Raw genomic sequence first — 22038 nt, forward strand, 5'->3', positions numbered from 1 at the left:
TGGCTCCTGTGTCTCACAAGAAATAGAAAGGAGCTAATAGGCCCCCAAGAGTGCGTGGGGAGTCACCCCTCAGCAGTGACGGGTGGGAGCGAGGGCAGAATCAGGCCTGATGTGGCTTGTGGGCTCCCATTGGTCGGTGATCTCTCGTCGGGAGCTGTGGGGAGAGGCAGCAAGGGTGAGCTGGGCGGGGATGTGCTGGAGGGAGAGGCCCTGCTTGGAGCTGCACAAGGAAGATCTCGGGCCAAATCTGAGGCTGGTGTCAAATGACGTGGCTCCATTGGAGTCAGTTCATGCCAGCTGAGGATCTGTTCCGCCCGCTCCCTGCAGGTAGGCCTCGAGCCCGCTGCCTGCAGCTCCCACTCAGTGCTGTCTGCTCTTGTTGTTTGTCTCACAGGCGTGGGCTTTGCCATGAGGCAGATAGCAAACCTGACCAAGCCCACCACCATCATCGAGCTGGAGGGCGACAAGGTCACCGTGAAGACCCAGAGCACCTTCAAGAGCACAGAGATCAGCTTCAAACTGGGGGAGGAGTTTGATGAGATGACCGCCGATGACAGACATGTCAAGGTAGGAGGAACACTTGGCCCGGAGGACAAACAGGACACACACAGGGCAGCCCTAGCCACCAGATAGGGATGCTGCTAGATAGCCAAGGGCTAGTTTACTCTGGGCCCAGGGCCGGCTCCAGGCACCAGCAAAGGAAGCAGGTGCTTGGGGTGGCCAATGGAAAGGGGCGGCATGTCCGGGTTTTCGGTGGCAGGTCCCTCAGTCCCTCTCAGAGGGAAAGACCGGTTGCCGAATTGCCGCCGAAGAATGAAGCGGCACGGTAGAGCTGCCGCTGAAGTGCCACTGATTGCAGCTTTATATATATATATATATTTTGCTTGGGGCGGCAAAAAAGCTGGAGCTGGTCCTGACTGGGCCACTCAGGAAAATTACTCTGAACTAAAGGAGTGAATTTAAAGTGGATTAGTGAAAACACATTAAATCCCAGTGTGGATGCTCTTATTTGGCATTCACTTTGGAAGTGAATTAAGGTAACTTTAATCCCCTGTGGGAGCACTCTTATTCAGAGTTAATGCAGTTAACTAAACCACCAAACTAATTCAGATTAACTTTTCTGAGTGTCCCTGTGTAGACAAGCCCTCATTTAGATCAGTGTCCTGCCACCAGCATAGCAGATGTACTGCAGGGCTGTGAATGGGTTTCCAAATGGCCAAGGGGTAATAGATATTACTAGAGATGGGCTGAGCCAAACATCCCCAAACTCTTGGGTATATTTAGAATCTAAACACAGATCTAGATCCAACTTTGCAGTCAGCCTGATCTCTACAATGGGCCAAGGCCCAGGGTCCTTGGCCACCTGACACACTCTGCAATCTAGATATGTGGCACCTTAGCACCTACACCCTTCAGTCTGCCTCTTCGAACCATTCCTTCTCACCTACAATCCCTCCCTCTCTGCCTTGCCTTGGATTTGCCTGTCCTGTCTCATTGAGCCAGAAAGCTCTCCAGCTCAGGGGACGTGTCTTATCTGTGTTGTGCAAAGCCCTGGGGAAAGTGACAAAGTGTTTTGTAATAACTGTCCTGTCAACCAGAAGATTTGTACCCGAGCTTTGTGCCCATGGTCCCTTGCTCTGGGGGGTGTGGAGACAGCGGCTCATAGCCACAAACAGCCAGTGCAAACCAGAAGGGCTTTTGAATCAGAGAGAGGGAGGGCGGAGTAGAAATTTCAAAGCTGGACAGCAACAGGTGGCTGAGCCAGGAACCCCCAAGGATCAGAGAAGGAACAGCAGCCGAGGTTGTATTAATTCCCTCCAGTCCAGTGAGTAAGGTGAGCGTTCAGATAGGCACCTTTACTGCAGCTGCTGCACGAAGGAGTCTCAGGAGTCCCTTGGTAAAACTCCACCCGAACCTGAGCGGGGAGGTCGGGGGGGGTCTCCCTACGTGCTCTAGAGCCCCAGCTGCCCTGGACACCGCCTCGCCAGAGAGAGGACAGAGTGAACAGCCCTGCTTAGCAGAGCAACCGGAAAGCACCAAGAGTTTGTTGTGGGAAAACCTCGGTCTGCTGCAGGGTCATCACCCCCCCTCCTGCAAACCCCACCCCGGTGACAGTGGGCTGTTGGATCCCCTACTTAGGGTTACCATACGTCCGGATTTACCCGGACATGTCCGGCTTTTTGGGCCTCAAATCCCCGTCCGGGAGGAAATCCCAAAAAGCTGGACATGTCCGGGAAAATAGGGAGGGAGGGGCCGGTGGTGCTTGGCCAGGGGGCTGGGGCCGGGCCGGGCCCGGCAGTGCGGAGCCGGGCCAGGCGGGAGACGCCGGGGCCAGAACCTCTTGGCCTGGGCTGGCTGGCCGCCGGAGGGAGCCGCTCGGGCCGGGGGGCTGGACTGGGCCGTGCCGCGCCCCGCCCCAGCCCCTGTCCCAGCCCCAGCTTACCTGCTGCCTCCCTGTTTCAGGCTTCCCGCGAACATTTGATTCGCGGGAAGCAGGGGAGGTGGAGGAGCAGGGGGCGGAGCGTTCAGGGGACGGGGCAGAGTTGGGGCGGGGACTTTGGGGAAGGGGCGGAGTTGGGGCGGGGCCAGGGCCCTGTGGAGTGTCCTCCTTTTTTTAAATGAAAATATGGTAACCCTATCCCTACTGAGTTTGTTAATTGAAGCCTGCGCTGCTGGGCTTAGGTCCTGTCCTCTCCCATCCCCTTTGGAAAAGCCCTGCCCGCTCCTGGAACTTCTGAGATCCTCTGGCTGGGGCCCCGTGCTCAAGTCCTTTCCTCATTGACTTCAGAGGGACGCTGCAGAAGAGCTGCCCCCGGGAGTTCAGAGTTGCAAAATCAGATCCTTTGAGATAAAATCAAGGGGAAGTTATCCATGCCTGGCTGCCAGATGCGCTGGAAGCTTGTACTGTGAAGGCAAGTTGTGCAAGATAAACACACCCAGCCATATCCAACCCTCATTTCCCCCAGGGTAAAAGTATGGAGGTTTGCATCCCCCTTTTTGCTTCTTTATGGTGCACCAGGAATGCCTGGAATGGGCTTTCCAAAAACATTTGTTGCATTTTTTTGTTTTTTTACATTAGAAATATAGGTTTGCAGTCCTTGTTTTCCATCAGTGACTGTGGAGAACTGGTAGGGTTCTGCCACGAGGGGTCTTAAGAATGGAGCTTGATCAATGGGGCAGGGACCGGCGCTTTGGATGGGCTGTTTAAAAACGCTGGTTTGGGTAACCCCCGCTTAATTCCAATGCCTGGTAAACAGTGAAGCGAGAACCTCTCTTTGGGAAAGATTCAAACACTCCCACTCCAGATCTCTCCTCTTCCAGGAGCAGGGGTGGCTCCAGGCACCAGTGCTCCAAGTGCGTGCCTGCGGCGGCAAGCCACGGGGGGGTGGCCTGATGGTTGCCGTGAGGGCGGCAGTCAGGCAGTCTTCGGCGGCTTGCCTGCGGGAGGTCCGCCGGTCCTGCGGTTTCGGCAGCGGGGATGCCCAAAGGTGCAGGACCGGTGGATCTCCCACAGGCATGCCGCCGAATCCGCGTTACCAGCGGACTTCCCGTGGGCGTGCCGCCGAAAGCTGCCTGCCTGCCGTGCTTGGGGCGGCAAAATACATAGAGCCGCCCCTGTCCAGGAGTCCTCCAAAGAGACATGGACGGCAAGTTGGAATATCCATAAGGGGAGAGGGGGAATCCCACAAGCAGGAAAAACCCTTTTTGAGGGGAAGAAACCTGCCTTTTCTAGCCTCTCTATTCATCAGTGGCCCCCACAAAAGGGAGCACACCCTGGATTTCCCCCTCTTCAGGTTACTGTTAGCAAAAAATGCTACCCTCCCTGGAGCAAAGTGAGATCTGATTGCACGGATAGGAAGCTGACACAGGCACGAGGCCCCCAGGCGCCATTAAATACACTTCAAAGACCTCAAACAAGACAGTTTGTGCCCTTTCATTTAACGATGGGGACATCGTCAAGGTTGCTGTGTTACAAAAATAAACCCCAGCCTGCCTTGGGGCTTGTCAAACTGCTGAGATGCCCAGCGCGCCGGGGCTTCCGCATGGGCTGTTTGTTGTTAAACTGATTTATCTCTCGGCAACGTTGTTTAGTATCTGAAAGGATCCGGGCACGCTCTGGGTGGGTGCGTGTGCGTACGTGGGGGGTGGGTCCATACACAAAGACTGCCCCCTGCTGGAGCGATGCAGTCATTCCCTTGGGGTACAGGCCTCAGGCTGGACCTTGATGCAGGGGCGAATTGCAGCCTCTGTACATTATAACCAACCTTGCTTAATTTCTCAGAGCCAGATGGGGTTCCCCCCCGTGAGAGTGCTGGGCTGGGGACATGGGGAGAGCCAGGCAACTGCACTGACGTTTCCTGTAGCATTGCAGTGCTGGCAAGACAGGAAGACAGAAAGGAATGAGGCCAGCCCCCATAGGTGCTGGAGGTGCTGCAGCACCCCCTGGCTTGAAGTGGTTTCCATCCTATTCAGGGGTTACAGTTTGGTTCAATGGCTCTCAGCACCGGCACCCCACTATACAAATTGTTCCAGCCCCTCAAAGAGGGCGGGGCCAGGCCCAGGACAATCACACTAAGCCCTAATGAAGGATGTAGCCCATGCTAGTTCTAACGGTCTCCACTGGTGCCCCCTGGTGCTTTCTGCCCGTCCCTACATAGCGCCTCCACCACTAGCGCCCCAGGACCGCCCTTTTGCTCACACCCGCCGCCCAGCTAATGCCAAGACCTGCCCCTTGGCGTGCCAGAGTCCGAATGGCAAAGCTAAGCGTGACAATCGGTCACACACCCGCCTTGGCTCTGTCATATTCACAGCAGGGGTGTAGCCACGGGTGGGCTTGAGTGGGCTGCGGCCCACCCACTTAGTCTCCAGGCCCACCCAAATCGGGGCTGGAGCCACCCGCACCTACAGGCTGGGATTCCTGACCCCAGCTCGGTGTCCGTCCCGCCGGCCATGTCCCTCTCCTGCCAGCCCCGCGTGCTGCTGCCCAGACCCGTCCCCACAAGGCACACCCCCACCTGGGAGGGGGCGAGTCGTCCCAGACGGGGGGTGGGGCTGGGTGGGTCTAGCGCTGGGGCCGGAGACCGGGGAGCAGCGCGTGGCGCTGACAGGAGCAGGATGCAAACAGACACCGAGGCGGGGTTGGGAGGGGTGGGCAAAGCTCGAGCCCCATGGTCACGCCCCGCAGCCTTTGTGCCCCGAGCAGACTCAGCTTCGGGTTGGAGGGGCTGGAGGAGGCAGGCCCCCCTCCTTTCTGGCCCCCTCCCTCCCACATCCCGTCATGGCCCGCCCCCCAAAACCTGGGGCCCACCCCATTTGCCTGCCCTCGCCATGCCACTGATTCACAGCGGGCCCCTCACCCTGAGACACCGGCCTTGCAGGGACAGTGCTTAGCGCAGCAGTTTCACCAGCCACCACTACAAAGCCTAGAGTTGAGGGGAGAGGGGCTGTTGGGGTGTCTTCTGCTCCCCAACCTGCAGTGGCTGAACCGATTTCACCTTCCGTAACGCATCCCTCCCCGCACTGCGGCGCTGCACAGGGCCTGGCTTGGTGGCAAGTGAGCACGTCTCCCTCTAGAGGCTGGGCCCAGGACTGTGTTTTAATCCCACTTCACAGCTAGGGAAGGCGTTGCAGAGAAGTGACGGGCTTTGCCCACGACCCCCACACCAAGCTGGGACAGGGAACAGAGCCTAGAGCCCCAGATAGGAATAAGCAACGGCTTCCTTCAAGGAAATTGCATGGGATTTTTAAGGGGAGTGTTTGAGAGAGTCCCATAATGTATAGTACAAGCTGGAAAATCTATGTAAACGGCTAAATATACTTAGCACTTTAGCTAAGAGACCTTCTACCACCTCACAAAGCTGGGCAAGCATCATCGCCCCTCCCCCCCACACACCCACCTCCTTTTTGCATATGGGGAAACCGAGGCACAGAGCAGGGAAGTGACCGTAAGAGGTGTTGAAGGTCAGTGGCAGGGTGGAGAATAAAGGCAGATCCTATCCATCCATGCACACGGCCATGCATGACTCCCGGTTACAGCAGGTTATAACTTACAGTAAAAGAACAGGAAAATACATTGCTATGGGGCTCGGTAAGATCCTGGGCCTATATTCACTAGCCAAAATGTTCAGCTGATTCTATTGTGTGTGGGTGGGGTGGGGGTGGGGGGTCGACTCGCTCTTAGCTCCGGCTGCCCAGGATATCCGTGATGCACTGGAGAGCTTGAGAAAAACATACAGGGTGACGAGGTCTGATGGAATCTACACTAAACTCACCTTGGCTTCCCCTATGGAGCAAGCAGGCGTGAACTGCTGAGCACGTGCCCTTCAGGTGCCCCTGGGCAGCTGGCCAGAGGGTAAAGAAGAGCAGGACGGCAGCACAGTAACCTCCAGCCCAAGGCAGCCGCTGCAGAGCTGCACTGATCTCGGCACTGCACGCAGCCGCAGGTCGCCCTGCTGCGCCCAGCCAGCCCAAAGCTGTGTGGCTTGGTGGTGAGCACCCACCAACCCTTAACCAAGGGGCAGAGCTACTCAGGAAGACCAGGGCTCTAAAAAGCCCGCTCCTAAGTGACCAGAGGAGCTAGCAAACAGGAGCGGCTAAAGCAGAGGAGTTTTCCAAGGGAGTTCTCCAGGTGAAGGAAGAGCAATTACGTGACCCTTGGGCAGGGCTGGCCTTACCATGAGATGAACTGAGGCGGCCACCTCAGGTGCCAGACTATTGGGGGGCGCCACTAGGACCCAGAGTGTAGAAAATTGTGTCTGCTGCTGGTGCATATGTATTCTCTCTGCTCTAGATGCACAGAGATGGTGGAGTGCTGTGCTGGAGGAAGGAGGGCACAAGAGACAGAACAGGCAGGCAGGAGAAAAGGGGAGAGGGAATAACAGAAAGCAGCAGGAGCTGCAGGGAGAGAGAGGAGGAGGAGCCTCTTATGTACCTCTCGAGCACCCCCAGGAGCCTGGACTGATTCACACCAGCTTCTCAGGGAGCTTCCTGTTTCCTGCTGCTTCCCTGAACCCACTTGAGGAGAACAGGCAGTCAACTGAAGTAGTAGGAGCCAGTTAGGCCCTTAAGACACTGATATCTTCCCTCACTCAGGTCCTGCTACCCACCTGCTTATTTGTCCCCTTCAATTGAGTGTTGAGAGCCACTCTAGCTGGCACAGAACAGCAGTCATGAGTGAAAGGAGAAGCGCCCCTCTGGGGCAGCATTCAGAAAAAGAAAGCAAGCAAAGGAAGCGTTTCTATCTAAGCAGGAAGGAGCTCTCCTGAGATACATAGACACAAATGTTCACGCTGAGCCTCCGGCCCCAGTGAGGATGGGAGTGGTGAGGAGATGCCTGATCTTCCCGTTAGACAGAGTGCAGGTGACCTGGCAGCTACTGCAGCATCCATATCTCCATCTCAAATGGATGTAACCATGCACATTCCTGAAGAAAAGTGTAGATCAGAGAAGAGTGTGGTGGAGGCGCAACAAACAGCTGCTGCTGAGTTTAGATCCTTAAGTCAAGATGATCCAGGACTGTGGACCCACTTGAGCAGTAGCCTGAGGGACTTCCTTGTACTGCAAGGGCCACAGCAAGCGAAAAACTTCATGTTTCCCAAAGACAATGAAAATAGACATTTCCATCCAACACATTACTAGCGTGAAATCCCCAACGGTGACAAAGTGGAGAGGCCATGGGTTATGTACTCAAAAACCCAGAATGCTGCATACTGTTTTTGTTGCAAACTCTTCCAGTCTAATGTTCCAGCCACATTGGGTTCTACAGGAACAAAGGACTGGAAAAATCTGGCTAGAAATCTGATATGCCACGAGAAGGCAGCAAATCACCGGAGAGCATTCCATAAGTGGAAAGAGCTTGAGATGAGACTAAGGTTAAAGGCCACCATAGATGATCAGCATCAAGAGAAGATTGCATCAGAGTCTCTTTACTGGCAAAATGTTCTGAAAAGGCTCATTGGTATTGTGAGAATGCTTGCTACCCAAAACCTAGCACTGCGTGGCACTTCAGATCAGCTGAATGTGCCAAACAATGGAAACTTCCTTAAAATTGTGGAGCTGATGGCTGAGTGTGATGCTGTACTCCAGGAGCATCTAAGAAGAGTCACCACCCAAGAAATGTACACACACCACTACCTTGGAAAAACAATTCAAAATGAGATCAGACAGTTACTGGCAACAAAAGTCAAACAGAAGATTGTGGCAGATCTGAAGTCAGCAAGATATTACTCTGTTATTCTGGACTGCACACCTGACATCAGCCATACGGAACAAATTAATTGAATGGTGCGTTTTGTAACAACAACAGAACCTAGTGAAAATGTCCCTGCAGTGGTGACTATCAGAGAGTATTTTCTAGAATTTATTGACATTGATGATACTACAGGAGCTGGTATGACAAATGTGCTTCTTAAAAAGCTGGAAGATACGGGAGTTGCGATAGCCGACATGAGAGGTTAGGACTACGATAATGGTGCCAACATGAGAGGAAAGAACAGAGGAATGCAGACATGGACCAGAGAGTTAAACCCTCAAGCTTTTTTTGTCCCGTGCAGTTCTCATTCACTGAACTTGGTGGTCAGTGACGCAGCATCAGCTTCTAGTGAGGCTGCTGAATTTTTTAATGTAATTCAAAGCATCTATGTATTTTTCTCTGCATCAACTAATCAATGGCAAATTTTGAAGCAACATCTGGGAACATCCTCTCTGACACTGAAACCACACGATGGGAAAGTCGAGTGGAGGCGATAAAGCCTATCAAACACCAAATGGGATAGCTCAGTGGTTTGAGCATTGGCCTGCTAAACCCAGGGTTGTGAGCTCAATCCATGAGGGGGCCATTTAGGGAACTGGGGTAAAAATCTGTCTGGGGATTAGTCCTGCTTTGAGCAGGGGGTTGGACTAGATGACCTCCTGAGGTCCCTTCCAATCCTGATATTCTGTGATTCTATGAAATTTGGAAGATGTTGCCATTATGGAGGATAATGCTATGACAGGAACTGTTCATGGGAGAACAGTGGCAGAGAGAAATGGAATTACCAGAAACATACATAACTTCAAATTTCTGTGTGGCTTAGTGTTGTGGCATGACATACTGTTTAAAATAAATGTTGTAAGCAAGAGATTGGTATATATAGATATATCTGGAGCAATGGAACAACTGGACAAAGAAAAGTCATACCTACAGTCTTACTGGTCAGATGAGGGATTTCAAAACATTCTGAAGAGTGCACAGAAGTTGGCAGAGAAACTTCACACTGAAGCTATTTTCCCACCCATTCAAGAATACAAGAGTCACCGAAGAAGACGACATTTTGATTACGAGGCACGGGATAATCCCATAAGAGACCCCAAACAACAATTCAAAGTTGAATTCTTTAACTAGGTGTTAGATTATGCAATGCGGTCAGCTGAAGAACATTTCATGCAGCTCAAGGAACATAGCAGTATATTTGGGATGTTGTATGATATTCCATAACTCCTCACTCTACCTGAAGAAGACGTACACCAGCAATGCAGGGCACTAGAGACAGTGTTGACACATGATGACATGCACGATATTGATGCGAGTGATTTAGGTGATGAACTGAAAGCCCTTTCAAGATACATTTCAGTAAGATCAACTCCAAAGGCTGTTCTCGAATATATGTGCACAAATAAGATGTCCACCCTCTTTCCAAATGCTTTTGTTGCTCTGCGCATACTTCTAACACATCCTGTAACAGTTGCCAGTGGAGAACGCAGCTTCTCCAAGCTGAAGTTAATAAAAACATATCTACGCTCCACAATGACACAGGAGAGGCTGGTCGGCCTTGCAACCATCTCAATAGAGCTTGAGCTGGCCCAGACTGTGGACCTTCAGGACACAGTTCAAATCTTTGCAAGAAGGCACGGAAAGTACCACTTCAATTATTCAAACAGATAAAAATGCCAGTGTTTACTATGCAGACAAGAAAAGTTACATTTGCTGTTCAGGCATTTGAAAGTTAAGTGTTACTTAAAATTTTTGAACAAGGCACTTTGTTAGTTTTCCTTTCTTGGGGTAGGTAGCAGAGCAGTACCATGAGAGGAGTAGAACAGGAAGAAGGCAGAATTGAGACCTTTCAAAGTTTTAGCCCAAGCGAGGGGGGCAAAGGGGCGTCATTTGAGCTCCCCTCCTCCGGTGCCAAAATGTTGTGGGCTGGCCCTGCCCTTGGGGTAAGTCTGTTGTGTGTGTGTTTGTGTTTGTTGTGGTGTGCTTGCTGCAGGACTGAAATATACCATGCAGTCTGTTTGTTTGGGGGACTGTGTGCTGACCGTGTGGGTGCTGAGCCTAGTGGCCTGCTAGGCAAGGCTGGGAGCTAAGAGCTTCTTAACGAGGCTTTGATCCCTAATCTCTTTAGCACCCATCAACCCTTAACCAAGGGGCGGGGCTACTCAGGAAAACCAGGGCTTTAATAAGCCCACTCCTCAGCGACCAGAGCAGTGGCTAGCAGGGGAGTTTTGCGAAGGAGTTTGGGGGATACATGTAACATTCCTTAAACTAAAAAACATCCCCTGATTAAAAACAAATAACAACAAAGGAACCAGCTGCAGGAGTAAAAAGAGAATGCAGGCTAAAGTCCAGCAGCAGAGTGGGGGCTACCCAGGTTATTGCACCCAATGCAGCATGTATGGTTACCTGCCTATGGGCAGGTGCCATAAGTGCATTCAGTGCTAGGAGCTCTTGGTCCTCAGAGACCACGTACAGGCTTTGGAGGCCAGGGTGGCTGAGATGGAGGAGCTAAGGGAGACAGAGAGGTACACAGATGAGACTTTCCGGGACACAGTAGAACGGTTCCACCCAGTACCGGGTTTATCATGGCACCAGTGGCTCCGTGGCGCCGGGCCCACACTCAGAAGGGGCTCATACCACTCGCTTCCTCCCCTCTCAGTGCGTGGAGCAGCACACTGGTTACCGCAGAGTCCAGCCCCAGAGAACACTTTATCCCCCCACCCCACAGGCTCGGCCAGCCCCTGCGGCGAGCAGACCGCCAGCCCCCTCCCGCCCCCCCGGGATATGATACATTGTTTCAGGGCCCTGATACATTGTATCCCCCCTGCCCCGACCAGAGACAGGCAACAACGTTCCAGACCAGCCCTCACTCTCTGCCCGCAGGGATCCAGCCCGGGAGCTGTAGTTCCTTGGCCAGCTCCCTGCCTGGAAAGCTGACCCTGGAGCAGGAAAGGAACTACATCTCCCAGCATTCCCTTGGCTGCTATCAACCAGAAAAGGAGGGGAAGCGGCCGGGGGCTGTTGAGACCTGATGCACGGAGCGTGCTGTGAATGGGGAGCTGGCTGCTAGAAGGGGGTGGTGCTGTGAATGGGGAACATGTAGGCACAAAGAGTAAAAGACTTCCCCAGATTGGATTAGGGAAGCTAGTGGCCTCGGCTGGCAGCCCCCAAAGAAGGAATTGCGTGGAATGAATGGACAGTGTGCCTCTATCTCAGTGGTTCTCAAAGTGTTGTACTGGTGACCCTTTCACATAGCAAGCCTCTGAATGTGACCCTCCCCCCCCCCATAAATTAAAACACTTGTTTATATATTCAACACCATTATAAATGCTGGAGGCAAAGCGGGGTTTGGGGTGGAGACTGATAAGTCTATCTGAAGCCTAGCAAGGGTCAGAGTTATGTGGACCCCACCAGGAGAAGTTAAAATGATAAGTAAGGAAGGGAAGGCTCTACTAGAGGACCTGGGCAGCTTTAGATACCAGGCACACAGGAGGATGTGACTCAGTTTCCACTTCTGAGCCAAGGAAGCAGAAATTGGTTTTTCTGTTCCAGATTTATCTAACATTCAGAAAGGGAATCTAGCACCTGCCTTCCAGATTTACACCCTCAAAGTTCAGGAGCGCTCAAGTTCAATTTGGGCCACTCTCTGTTACTTCATTTCTCCCAAGTCAAATACTGACCCACTGTAAATTTCTGTAGAAAAAATAGGATAAAATTGAGCAACAAATGTTGGCATCTTCCCAATGCTAACTAGGACCAGAATTGCTATTTTCAACCATTGCCGTTTTTTTAGTTTTGTTTCCCGTAAAAACATAAAAAGAAGATGACAAGTTCTCCACAGAAACTAAGATTTCAACAACAGCAAAGGCACTTCAACTTTTCCTCATTATGTGGGACAGTCATACAATATGGATCCAGATATCCTCCAATCACACAAACTGAAAATTGTTCCACTTTACTGCAGGTCTATAACCATGCAGGAACCAGTCCTGTGTTCTATGCACATCCAACATTCCTACTGAATTCAGAAGTGCCTTGCTTTTGTAACCACACCACCTGATATTTTCAGACCTTGTAAGCTAAGCACGTTTACATTTAGTAGTGGAGTGGGAGACCTCTCAGAAAAAGTTACGTGTTGCAGGGGGTGTTGATTATTCCACCCCTAGTCTGACAGCCTCTGTGCTGTTGAGGAGGATGAAAGTCTAAGGCTAGGTCTACACTACCCGCCTGAATCGGTGGGTAGAAATCGATTTCTCGGGGATCGAATTATCGCGTCTCGCCGGGAAGCAACAATCGATCCCTGAATCGACATGCTTACTCCACCAGCAGAGGTAGGAGTAAGCGCCGTCGACGGGGAGCCGCGGAGGTCGATTTTGCCGCCGTCCTCACAGCGGGATAAGTCGGCTCCGATACGTTGAATTCAGCTACGCTATTTGTGTAGCTGAATTTGCGTATCTTAAATCGACTCCCCCCCCCCCCTCCCCGTAGTGAAGACCTGCCCTAAGGGAAGGAGAACATCCAGCTGGAGCAGAGGGAAACGATCCCATAGTTGGGACCCTCGTTCCAGATGATGATGTGGTTTCCTCTCGCACTGAGGATACCTCTCCGGGGGAGGGAATTCCAGTTATCAGGAAGAGACAGGCATTAGTAATGGATGATTTGATCATTAGAAACATAGATCGCTGGGTTTGCGATGACCAGGAGAACAGTATGGTGACTTGCCTACCTGGTGCGAAGGTTGCAGATCTCTTGAGACATCTACATAGGCTTATGTAGTGCTGGGGAGGAGCCGGTGGTCATGGTACATGTAGGTACCAATGACATAGGGAAGGATAGGAGAGACGTCCTGGAGGCCAAGTTTAGGCTGTGAGGTAAGAGATTGAAGTCCAGGACCTCCATTGTAGCATTCTCTGAAATGCTTCCAGTTCCACGCGCAGGGCCAGGTAGGCAGGCAGAGCTTCAGAGTCTCAATGTGTGGATGAGATGATGGTATAAGGAGGAGGGGTTTAGATTTATTAGGAACTGGGGAAACTTTTGGGAAAGGGGGTGCCTATACAGGAAGGATGGGCTTCACCTAAACCAAAGTGGAACCAGACTGCTGACGCTTAAAATTAAAAAGGTCATAGAGCAGTTTTTAAATTAAGGGCTGCGGGAAAGCCGACAGGTGCAGAGGAGCATGTAGTTTGGACATCCCTTAGAGGAGGATCTATAAATGGAGATTCCCTATGTCTTAATAAGGAGGAGAGGATGGAAGATGATAAAATACAGGTAGGATCTGACGAGAAACAGTCAAATGAAAAAAAGTCCCATTCAATTACATCATGTAATGGCAGGCAGCTAAAAAGTGACCGGTTTTTAAAGTGCTTATATACCAATGCTAGGAGTCTAAATAATAAGATGGGTGAACTAGAGTGCCTCGTATTAAATTAGGATATTAATATAACAGGCATCACAGAAACTTGGTGGAATGAGGATAATCAATGGGACACAGTAATACCAATGTGCAAAATATATCAGAACGACAGAACAGGTCATGCTGGTGGGGGAGTGGCACTATATGTGAAAGAAAGCGTAGAATCAAAGTAAAAATCTTAAATGAACCAAACTGTACCATAGAATCTCTATGGATAGTAATTCCATGCTTGAATAATAAGAATATAGCAGTAGAGATATATTACAGACCACCTGACCAGGATGGTGATAGTGACTGTGAAATGCTCAGGGAGATTAGAATAAAAAACCCAATAATAATGGGGGGATTTCAACTATCCCCATATTGACTGGGTACATGTCACCTCAGGACGGGATGCAGAGAGAAAGTTTCTTGACACCTTAAATGACTGCTGCTTGGAGCAGCTAGTCCCAGAACCCACAAGAGGAGAGGCAATTCTTGATTTAGTCCTAAGTGGAGCACAGGATCAGGTCCAAGAGGTGAATATAGCTGAACCGCTCGGTAATAATGACCACAATATAATTAAATGTAACATCCCTGTGGCGGGGAAAACTCCACAGCAGCCCAGCACTGTAGCATTCAATTTCAGAAAGGGGAACTACACAAAAATGAGGACATTTTTAAACAGACATTAAAACGTACAGCACCAAAAGTAAAATCTCTGCAAGCTGCATGGAAACTTTTTAAAGACATCATAATAGAGGCCCAACTTAAATGTATCCCCCAAATTAAAAAAACATCGTAAGAGAACCAAAAAAGAGCCACCATGGCTAAACAACAAAGTAAAAGAAGCAGTGAGAGGCAAAAAAGCATCCTTTAAAAAGTGGAAGTTAAATCCTAGGAGGAAATAGGAAGTAGCATAAATTTTGGCAAATGAAGTGTAAAAATATAATTAGCAAGGCCAAAAAAGAATTTGAAGAACAGCTAGCCAAAGGCTCAAAAAGTAATAGCAAAAACATTTTTAAGTACATGAGAAGCAGGAAGCCAGCTAAATAACCAGTGGGGCCTCAGACAATCAAGATGCTAAAGGCGCACTCAAGGACGATAAGGCCATTGTGGAAAAACTGAATGAATTCTTTGCATCAGTCTTCATGGTTGAGGTTGTTAGGGAGATTCCTAAACGCGGGCCATTCCTTTTAGGTGACAAATCTGAGGAACTGTCCCAGATTGAGGTGTCATTAGAAGAGGTTTTGGAACAAACTGATAAACTAAACAGTAATAAGTCACCAGGACCAGATGGTATCACCCAAGAGTTCTAAAGGAACTCAAATGTGAAATTGCAGGACTACTAACTGTTGTCTGTATCCTATCATTTAAATCAGCTTCTGTACCAAATGACTGGAGGATAGCTTATGTAACGCTGTGACCAGGGTCCTAGTGGGGAGCCAGCTATGGTCACTCAATTAGGGTGAACTGCAAAGAATGGGGCAGCCAAACTCCAAAAAGCTGGTGGATATTCCAATACTTAGATTGACCAAGCCAGCATAAAACAGCTTCTGTATTACCTTACTGGTTACTCAGAACTCCAAACAACAGTTTCCCTTAAAGTGATCCAGCCTCAGGCCTCCATCCAGGAACCCACGTCAAATATGATGAAAATTTCTGTAAATCTTATTTCATCATATAAAAGAAAAGGTTCTACCAATCCCAGAGGATTGGACACATTACCTCCCAGGTTAATGAATGCTTCAGATCTTACCCAAATACACGCTACAGCCAATTCTTATTATCGAAACTAAAATTTATTAAAAAACAAGAAAGAGTCTGGTTAAAAGATCGATACACATACAGACATGAGTTCAATTCATTGAGGTGCAGATTCATAGCAGAGATGGTGAGCTTCGTAGTTGCAAAGAGTTCTTTTAGAATTCATAGGTTATAGTCCAATGTCCAAATCTCACATTCAGGGCGTACTGGCATAACTGGGACCTCAGTCTTGTGACTCAAACTCCCCCTGATGAAGCCTAAGCGGATCTGAGATGACAGAATCAGGACCCAAGGATCTTTTATACAATTTCATGTCCTCTTTGACAAGTTGGGAGTTCCTCAGGGAACAAAAGGTAAATAGAATGTCTTTGAAGGAGGTCCATCACTGGTACGTAGCTATACAAATTAACATAAGGCCATTTGCTTGTTCCTCCACCATTCACAGATTATTTGCTATACATTAATACTGAGATATCCCGTGTTTACAAGTCATTTAAATTAGGGTTACCATATTTCAGCACTGAAAAAAGAGGACACTCCATGGGGGCCCTGGCCCTGCCCCAACTCCGCCTCTTCCCCACCCCCCGCCCCGCCCCTTCCCTTCCCCAAAGTCCCTGCCCCAACTCTGCCCCCTCCTCTGAGCACCCCGCATTCCCCCTCCTCCCTCCCGCTCTGATCTTGGTTGGGGGTTGCTAAGTGCTTCCCTGCTCCCCACTCGCCCTGCAGCCTCTGAGACCCCTGCTCCCCACTCGCCCTGCAGCCCCCGCCCCTGCAGCCTCTGCGCCCCCGCCTGCCCTGCCCCTGCACCCCCCGCCCCTGCACCCCCTGCCCCTGCAGCCTCTGCGCCCCCCTGCCCCTGCAGTCTGTGACTCCTGCTCCCCACTCGCCCTGCAGCCCCTGCTCCCTCCTGCCTTGCTCCTCCTCGCCCTGCAGCCTCTGCACCCCCCCCCGCCTGCCCTGCTCCTCCGCTCACCCAGCAGCCTCTGCCTGGCGGGGGCTTCAGACGCTCAGTGGTGACCGGGGCGGCGCGGGTCCCTGCAGGTACCCTGGCTGCAGCCTCCTTCCTGCTGCCGCCGAGCATGTTCCCCGGCCTGTTGTCCCTGCTGGAAACAGCTTCCGCGGCGCCGGATTCCAAGCTGCATGGGGCAACGGGGCCACAGGAAGAGTCCCCCAGTGGCCGGGGGGTCCCCGCCCGTGAAGGAAGCCCGAGGTGCCCACCCCCCCGCCCGAGCTCGCTACAATGTAGCCGGGGCGGCTGGGCTGCGCTGCGGACCCGGCGGATCGTGCTGGGGCCGGGCGGACCCTGGCTTATGCCTCCCTATTTCCCTGGACATGTCCGGCTTTTTGGAAATTCCCCTCGGACGGGGATTTGAGCACCAAAAAGCCGGACATGTCCGGGGAAATCCGGACGTATGGTAACCCTAACCATCATAGGCTGGCAGGCTTCTTCTGTCTGCTCTACAAACAGGAAAGAGTTGGGGAAACATTCCCCTTTAACAGACAAACAGCTTGGGATAGCATTTCCCTTGTCCCAGCACACATGGCTGTTCACGGACAATTGCTTGGAGATTGGGGTAGCTCCCTTCATGGGCAAGTCATTACCCCTAACAGTCACAGAAGTATTTCCTTCACTGTGACAATTCTCCTCTCTGGTAACAGGTAAGGTGTAGGGATACTCATCTTGCCTTCCCAAACTGCTGATTAGACAAAGCCATCAGCTCAGAAGGCTGCCTCTGCTCATCTAAACTTCCTTTGCCTTCCCCTCCCTTAACAGATAAACTGCTGTTTTCAACAAATAGTGTCTTATTACACTGAGCTACTTTAAGCACATCACTTTTACCTGGGTCAGGCTTACTTTTCCAAGCTTTACTAGCCAACAATTTATCACTCACCAAGAACGCGCCCTTTTCTTCCTCAGTTAGGGCTTTAACCGGACCATCAACTTTAATCTGCTTTAAATGAGCTCTCTTTGTGCTTCATCTAATTCCAGATTTACTTCTGAGATATCAGACAGACATTCAGAAACTTCATTCACATATGCTTCAACTGCTTCTTTGCACAGACCAACAGCCATCTTCCTCAGACAAACATTTGCAGAAACCCTCCATAGGCAAATCTTTGCCCCTAGTAGACACAGGTTCAGGACCATTTCTTTCCTGTGACTGGTTTATGTCCTCAACTTGACTGAACAAAGTTTTAATATCATCCCCAATCAAAAGATCCTTAGGCAATAACTTCCTTCCACCAGCTATAACTTCATGTTTAACACCATTCCAGTCAAGATGGATTCTGGCTAAAGGCACACGTACAGTAAACTCATAGAGGATTACAAAATTCACACTCTTATTTGATAACTAATCTTCCTCTTTGACAAGATCTGCTTTAACAAGAGTGATGTTAGAAGCTGTAATTTGCCCTAAACAGCTTTTCCCATTGACTTTTACATTCTCTGCACAAGTTATGGGGTTACCTTCACCTGAGCTCACAGTAAAAACATTTACATGAAAGGTGGCAGTGTTGGGGTACATTTGGTTACACACAGACAACTGCTTAGAGTCAAACAACATACCAACATTGTTACAAACTGGATAGATTTTATCCCCATCTTTGCTGTTGAGAGGAGCTGGCTTTTCAGGATTATACAATTCCTGTTGTTCCTTTATTCTTTTGCGTTTGAGCTTAAGTCTATCCACTTCTGCCTTAGCTTCTAGTTCCTGCAATCGAATATCCGCCATTCTTTGTTCATGTTCAAAACACAGGTGTTCTCTTTCAGTAGCTTCTCCTTCCGAACAGCTTCTCCTTCCATATCAGCTATTTTTTGCTTTTGTACAAGTTCTAGCTGCTGGTTTCTCCCTGCAAGCACTTTCGCTGGGTCTGCTTCCTTATTACTGGCAATTAACAGATTTTTCAATTCCTGATCTGGGGCCTTTTTCTTAAAAGACAACCCCCTCTGTGAGCACAATTCTTCCAGGCTTTTTCTGTCAGGATCTCGATCATGGGTCACTCACTGTAACTGATTTTTACCCTTAAGCTCTCCAATATCAAAATTAAATTTTGACAAGCGTGTAGTTCTGATCCAAAAACCCAATTAACCCATGGTAATGGGTATCCAAGCGTAACTATGCCACTGTGACCGGGGTCCTAGTGGGGAGCCAGCTACAGTCACTCAATTAGGGTGAACTGAAAAGAATGGGGCAGCCAAACCCCAAAAAGCTGGTGTATATTCCAATACTTCGATTCACCAAGCCAGCATAAAACAGCTTCTTTATTACCTCACTGGTTACTCAGAAGTCCAAACAACAGTTTCCCTTAAGGCAGTGGTTCTCAAACTGGGGGGCGGGACCCCTCAGGGCATCACAAAGTTATTACATGGGGGGTCGCGAGCTGTCAGCCTTCACCCCAAACCCCGCTTTGCCTCCAGCATTTATAATGGTGTTAAATATATTAAAAAGTGTTTTTAATTTATAAGGGGGGGTCGCACTCAGAAGCTTGCTATGTGAAAGGGGTCACCAGTAAAAAAGTTTGAGAATCACTGCCTTAAAGTGATCCAGCCTCAGGCCTCCATCCAGGTACCCACGTCAAATATGATGAAAATTTCTGTAAATCTTATTTCATCATTTAAAAGAAAAGGTTCTACCAATCCCAGAGGATCGGACACATCACCTCCCAGGTTAATGAATGTTTCAGATCTTACCCAAATACACGCTACAGCCAATTCTTATTAACTGAACTAAATTTATTAAAAAAAAAAAAAAAAAAAAAAAGAGTCTGGTTAAAAGATCAATATACACAAAGACATGAGTTCAATTCATTGAGGTGCAGATTCATAGCAGAGATGGTGAGCTTCGTAGTTGCAAAGAGTGCCTTTGGAATTCAGTTAATAGGTTATAGTCCAATGTCCAAATATCACATTCAGGGTGGACCAGCATAACTGGGACCTCAGTCTTGTGACTCAAACTTCCCCTGATGAAGCCTAAGCGGATCTGAGATGATAGAATCAGGACCCAAGGATCTTTTATACAATTCATGTCTTTTGACAAGTTGCGAGTTCCTCGCGGAACAAAAGGTAATTAGGATGACTTTGAAGGAAGTCCATCATCGGTACTTAGCTATAGAATTAACATAAGGCAATTTGCTTGTTCCTCCACCATTCACAGATTATTTGCTATCCATTTCAAAGAGAGATGAATACCGAGGTATCCCGTGTTTACAATTCATTTAAATGCTAGGATCTTCCTTTGACCTCTGAATTATCAGAATAGGGCATAGACAGGGACTGTTGATTACATGGTTGACCCTACTCATACATATGTAAATATACAAAACCATAAACATTATCTCCCCACATGTCTTCTGTGGGTTATTTATTTTGCAGGATGCTTAACCCATGCATCTCAGATGCCAATTTTTAAAAAGGGCTCCAGAGGAGACCCCGGCAATTACAGACCGGTAAGCGTGATTTCAATACTGGGCAAACTGGTTGAAACTATAGTAAAGAACAAAATTGTCAGACACATAGATGAACATAATTTGTTGAGGAAGAATCAAGGTGGTTTTTGTAAAGGGAAATCATGCCTCACCGATCTACTAGAATTCTTGAGGTGGTCAGCAAGTATGTGGACAAGGGGGATCCAGTGGATATGGTGTATTTAGATTTTCAGAAAGCCTTTGACAAGGTCTCTCACCGAAGGCTCTTAAGCAAAGTAAGCTGTCATGGAATAAGAGGGCAGTCCTCTTATGGATTGGTAACTGGTTAAAAGGTAGGAAACAAAGGGTAGGAATAAATTATCAGTTTTCAGAATGGAGAGGTAAATAGTGGTGTCCCCCAGGGGTCTGTACTGGGACCAGTCCTATTTAACATATTCATAAATGATCTGGAAAAAGGGGTATACAGTGAGGTGGCAAAATTTGCAGAAGGTACAAAACTACTCAAGATAGTTAAGTCCCAGGCAGACTGCGAAGAGCTACAAAAGGATCTCTCAAAACTGGGTGACTGGGCAATAAAACAGCAGATGAAATTCAATATTGATAAATGCAACATAATGTACATTGGAAAACATAATCCCAACTATACATATAAAATGATGGGGTCTAAAGTAGCTGTTACCACTCAAGAAAGATCTTGGTATCATTGTGGATAGTTCTCTGAAAACATCCACTCAATGTGCAGCGGCAGTCGAAAAAGTGAACAGAATGTTGGGAATCATTAAGAAAGGGATAGATAATAAGACAGAAAATATCATATTGCTGCTATATAAATCCATGGTATGCCTCACCTTGAATACTGCGTGCAGATGTGGTTGCCCCATCTCAAAAAAGATATATTGGACTTGGAAAAGGTTCAGAAAAGGGCAACAAAAATTATTAGAGGTATGGAACGGCTGCCGTATGAGGAGAGATTAATAAGACTGGAACTTTTCAGCTTGGAAAAGAGACGACTAAGGAGGGATATGATAGAGGTCTATAAAATCATGACTGGTGTGGAGAAAGTGAATAAAGAAATGTTATTTACTCTTTCTCATAACACAAGAACTAGAGCCACCAAATAAAATTAATAGGCAACAGGTTTAAAACAAACAAAAGGAAGTATTTTTCACACAACACAGTCAACCTGTGGAACTCCTTGCCAGAGGATGTTGTGAAGGCCAAGACTATAACAAGGTTCAAAAAAGAACTAGATAAATTCATGGAGGATAGGTCCATGAATGGCTATTAGCCAGGATGGACAGGGATGGTGTCCTTAGCCTCTGTTTGTCAAAAGCTGGAAATGGATGGCAGGGGCTGGATCACTTGTTGATTACCTGTTCTGTTCATTCCCTTGGGGGCACCTGGCATTGGCCACTGTCGGAAGACAGGATACTGGGTTAGATGGATCTTTGGTCGGACCCAGTATGGCCATTCTTATGTTCTTATGACAAAGGATCTGTGCTGAGCAGTGGTAAGAAGCTCAGGGCTTGGAAGGGGAGAGTCGGCTAGGAATGGAATCGATCATCAGGGACAAGCGTTTAGGGGGCTGAGGAGAGCGATTAAGGAAAGCCCCAGTTCTGGGCAGGTGCTGCTGTCTGGAAGGGTTTGCACCAGCAGGAGATGGGGATTGGGTGGGACAGTCCAAGGGGCAAACAGAGGATAGCATTTGGGGAAGGGATTTCCCTAATGATGAGATCTGCAAGGCTGGGGACTCATTTCCTGGGGGTTGGGGAGCCCTGTTCCTTAGGACGCTCAAAGCTACCCTATACAGATCTTCCAGCTATACAGCCAGGAACAACCCTGCTGTGGTCTCCACCTCCTGGAGAGGGATGGCAGGGGAATGATGCTGCTTTCACTGCGATCAGGAGTGGGCTGACCAGATCTCTGCCATCTCTAGGTCCTAGGATCTGTAAAGCTTCCCTGAAAAGTGCTGTGAAACATCACACAGAGGCCCCCTGTCCCACCCAGCTGCTGCACCGTTCCTCTCCCTTGCCTTTGTGGAGCCTTCTACCCTCTGCCCTGTGCTCCCACCTTGGGAGAGGGCAAGTCTTATATCCCCCAGGTGCCTGCCACCTGGAGCACCACAAGGTTAGGGAGGCCACCTTCTCTAGTGGGAACATGCCTGCAGCTGGTGGGTGGCCCAGACCAGGGAAGGGAGCAG

The 22038-nt window shown here is 49.3% G+C and overlaps 1 protein-coding gene across 1 annotated transcript in view; it reads left to right on the forward strand.

Annotated features, from left to right (window-relative positions):
• The window catches only part of FABP3 (fatty acid binding protein 3), a 31124-nt gene that overhangs the window by 5598 nt on the left and 3488 nt on the right, over window positions 1-22038 (forward strand). The window contains exon 2 of the mRNA XM_054012057.1: window positions 395-567. Coding sequence (XP_053868032.1) covers window positions 395-567 — 173 coding nt within the window. The remainder of the gene's footprint in view (window positions 1-394; window positions 568-22038) is intronic.

The sequence above is a fragment of the Malaclemys terrapin genome, chromosome 22 (assembly GCF_027887155.1).
Source record: "Malaclemys terrapin pileata isolate rMalTer1 chromosome 22, rMalTer1.hap1, whole genome shotgun sequence".
NCBI lineage: Eukaryota > Metazoa > Chordata > Testudines > Emydidae > Malaclemys > Malaclemys terrapin.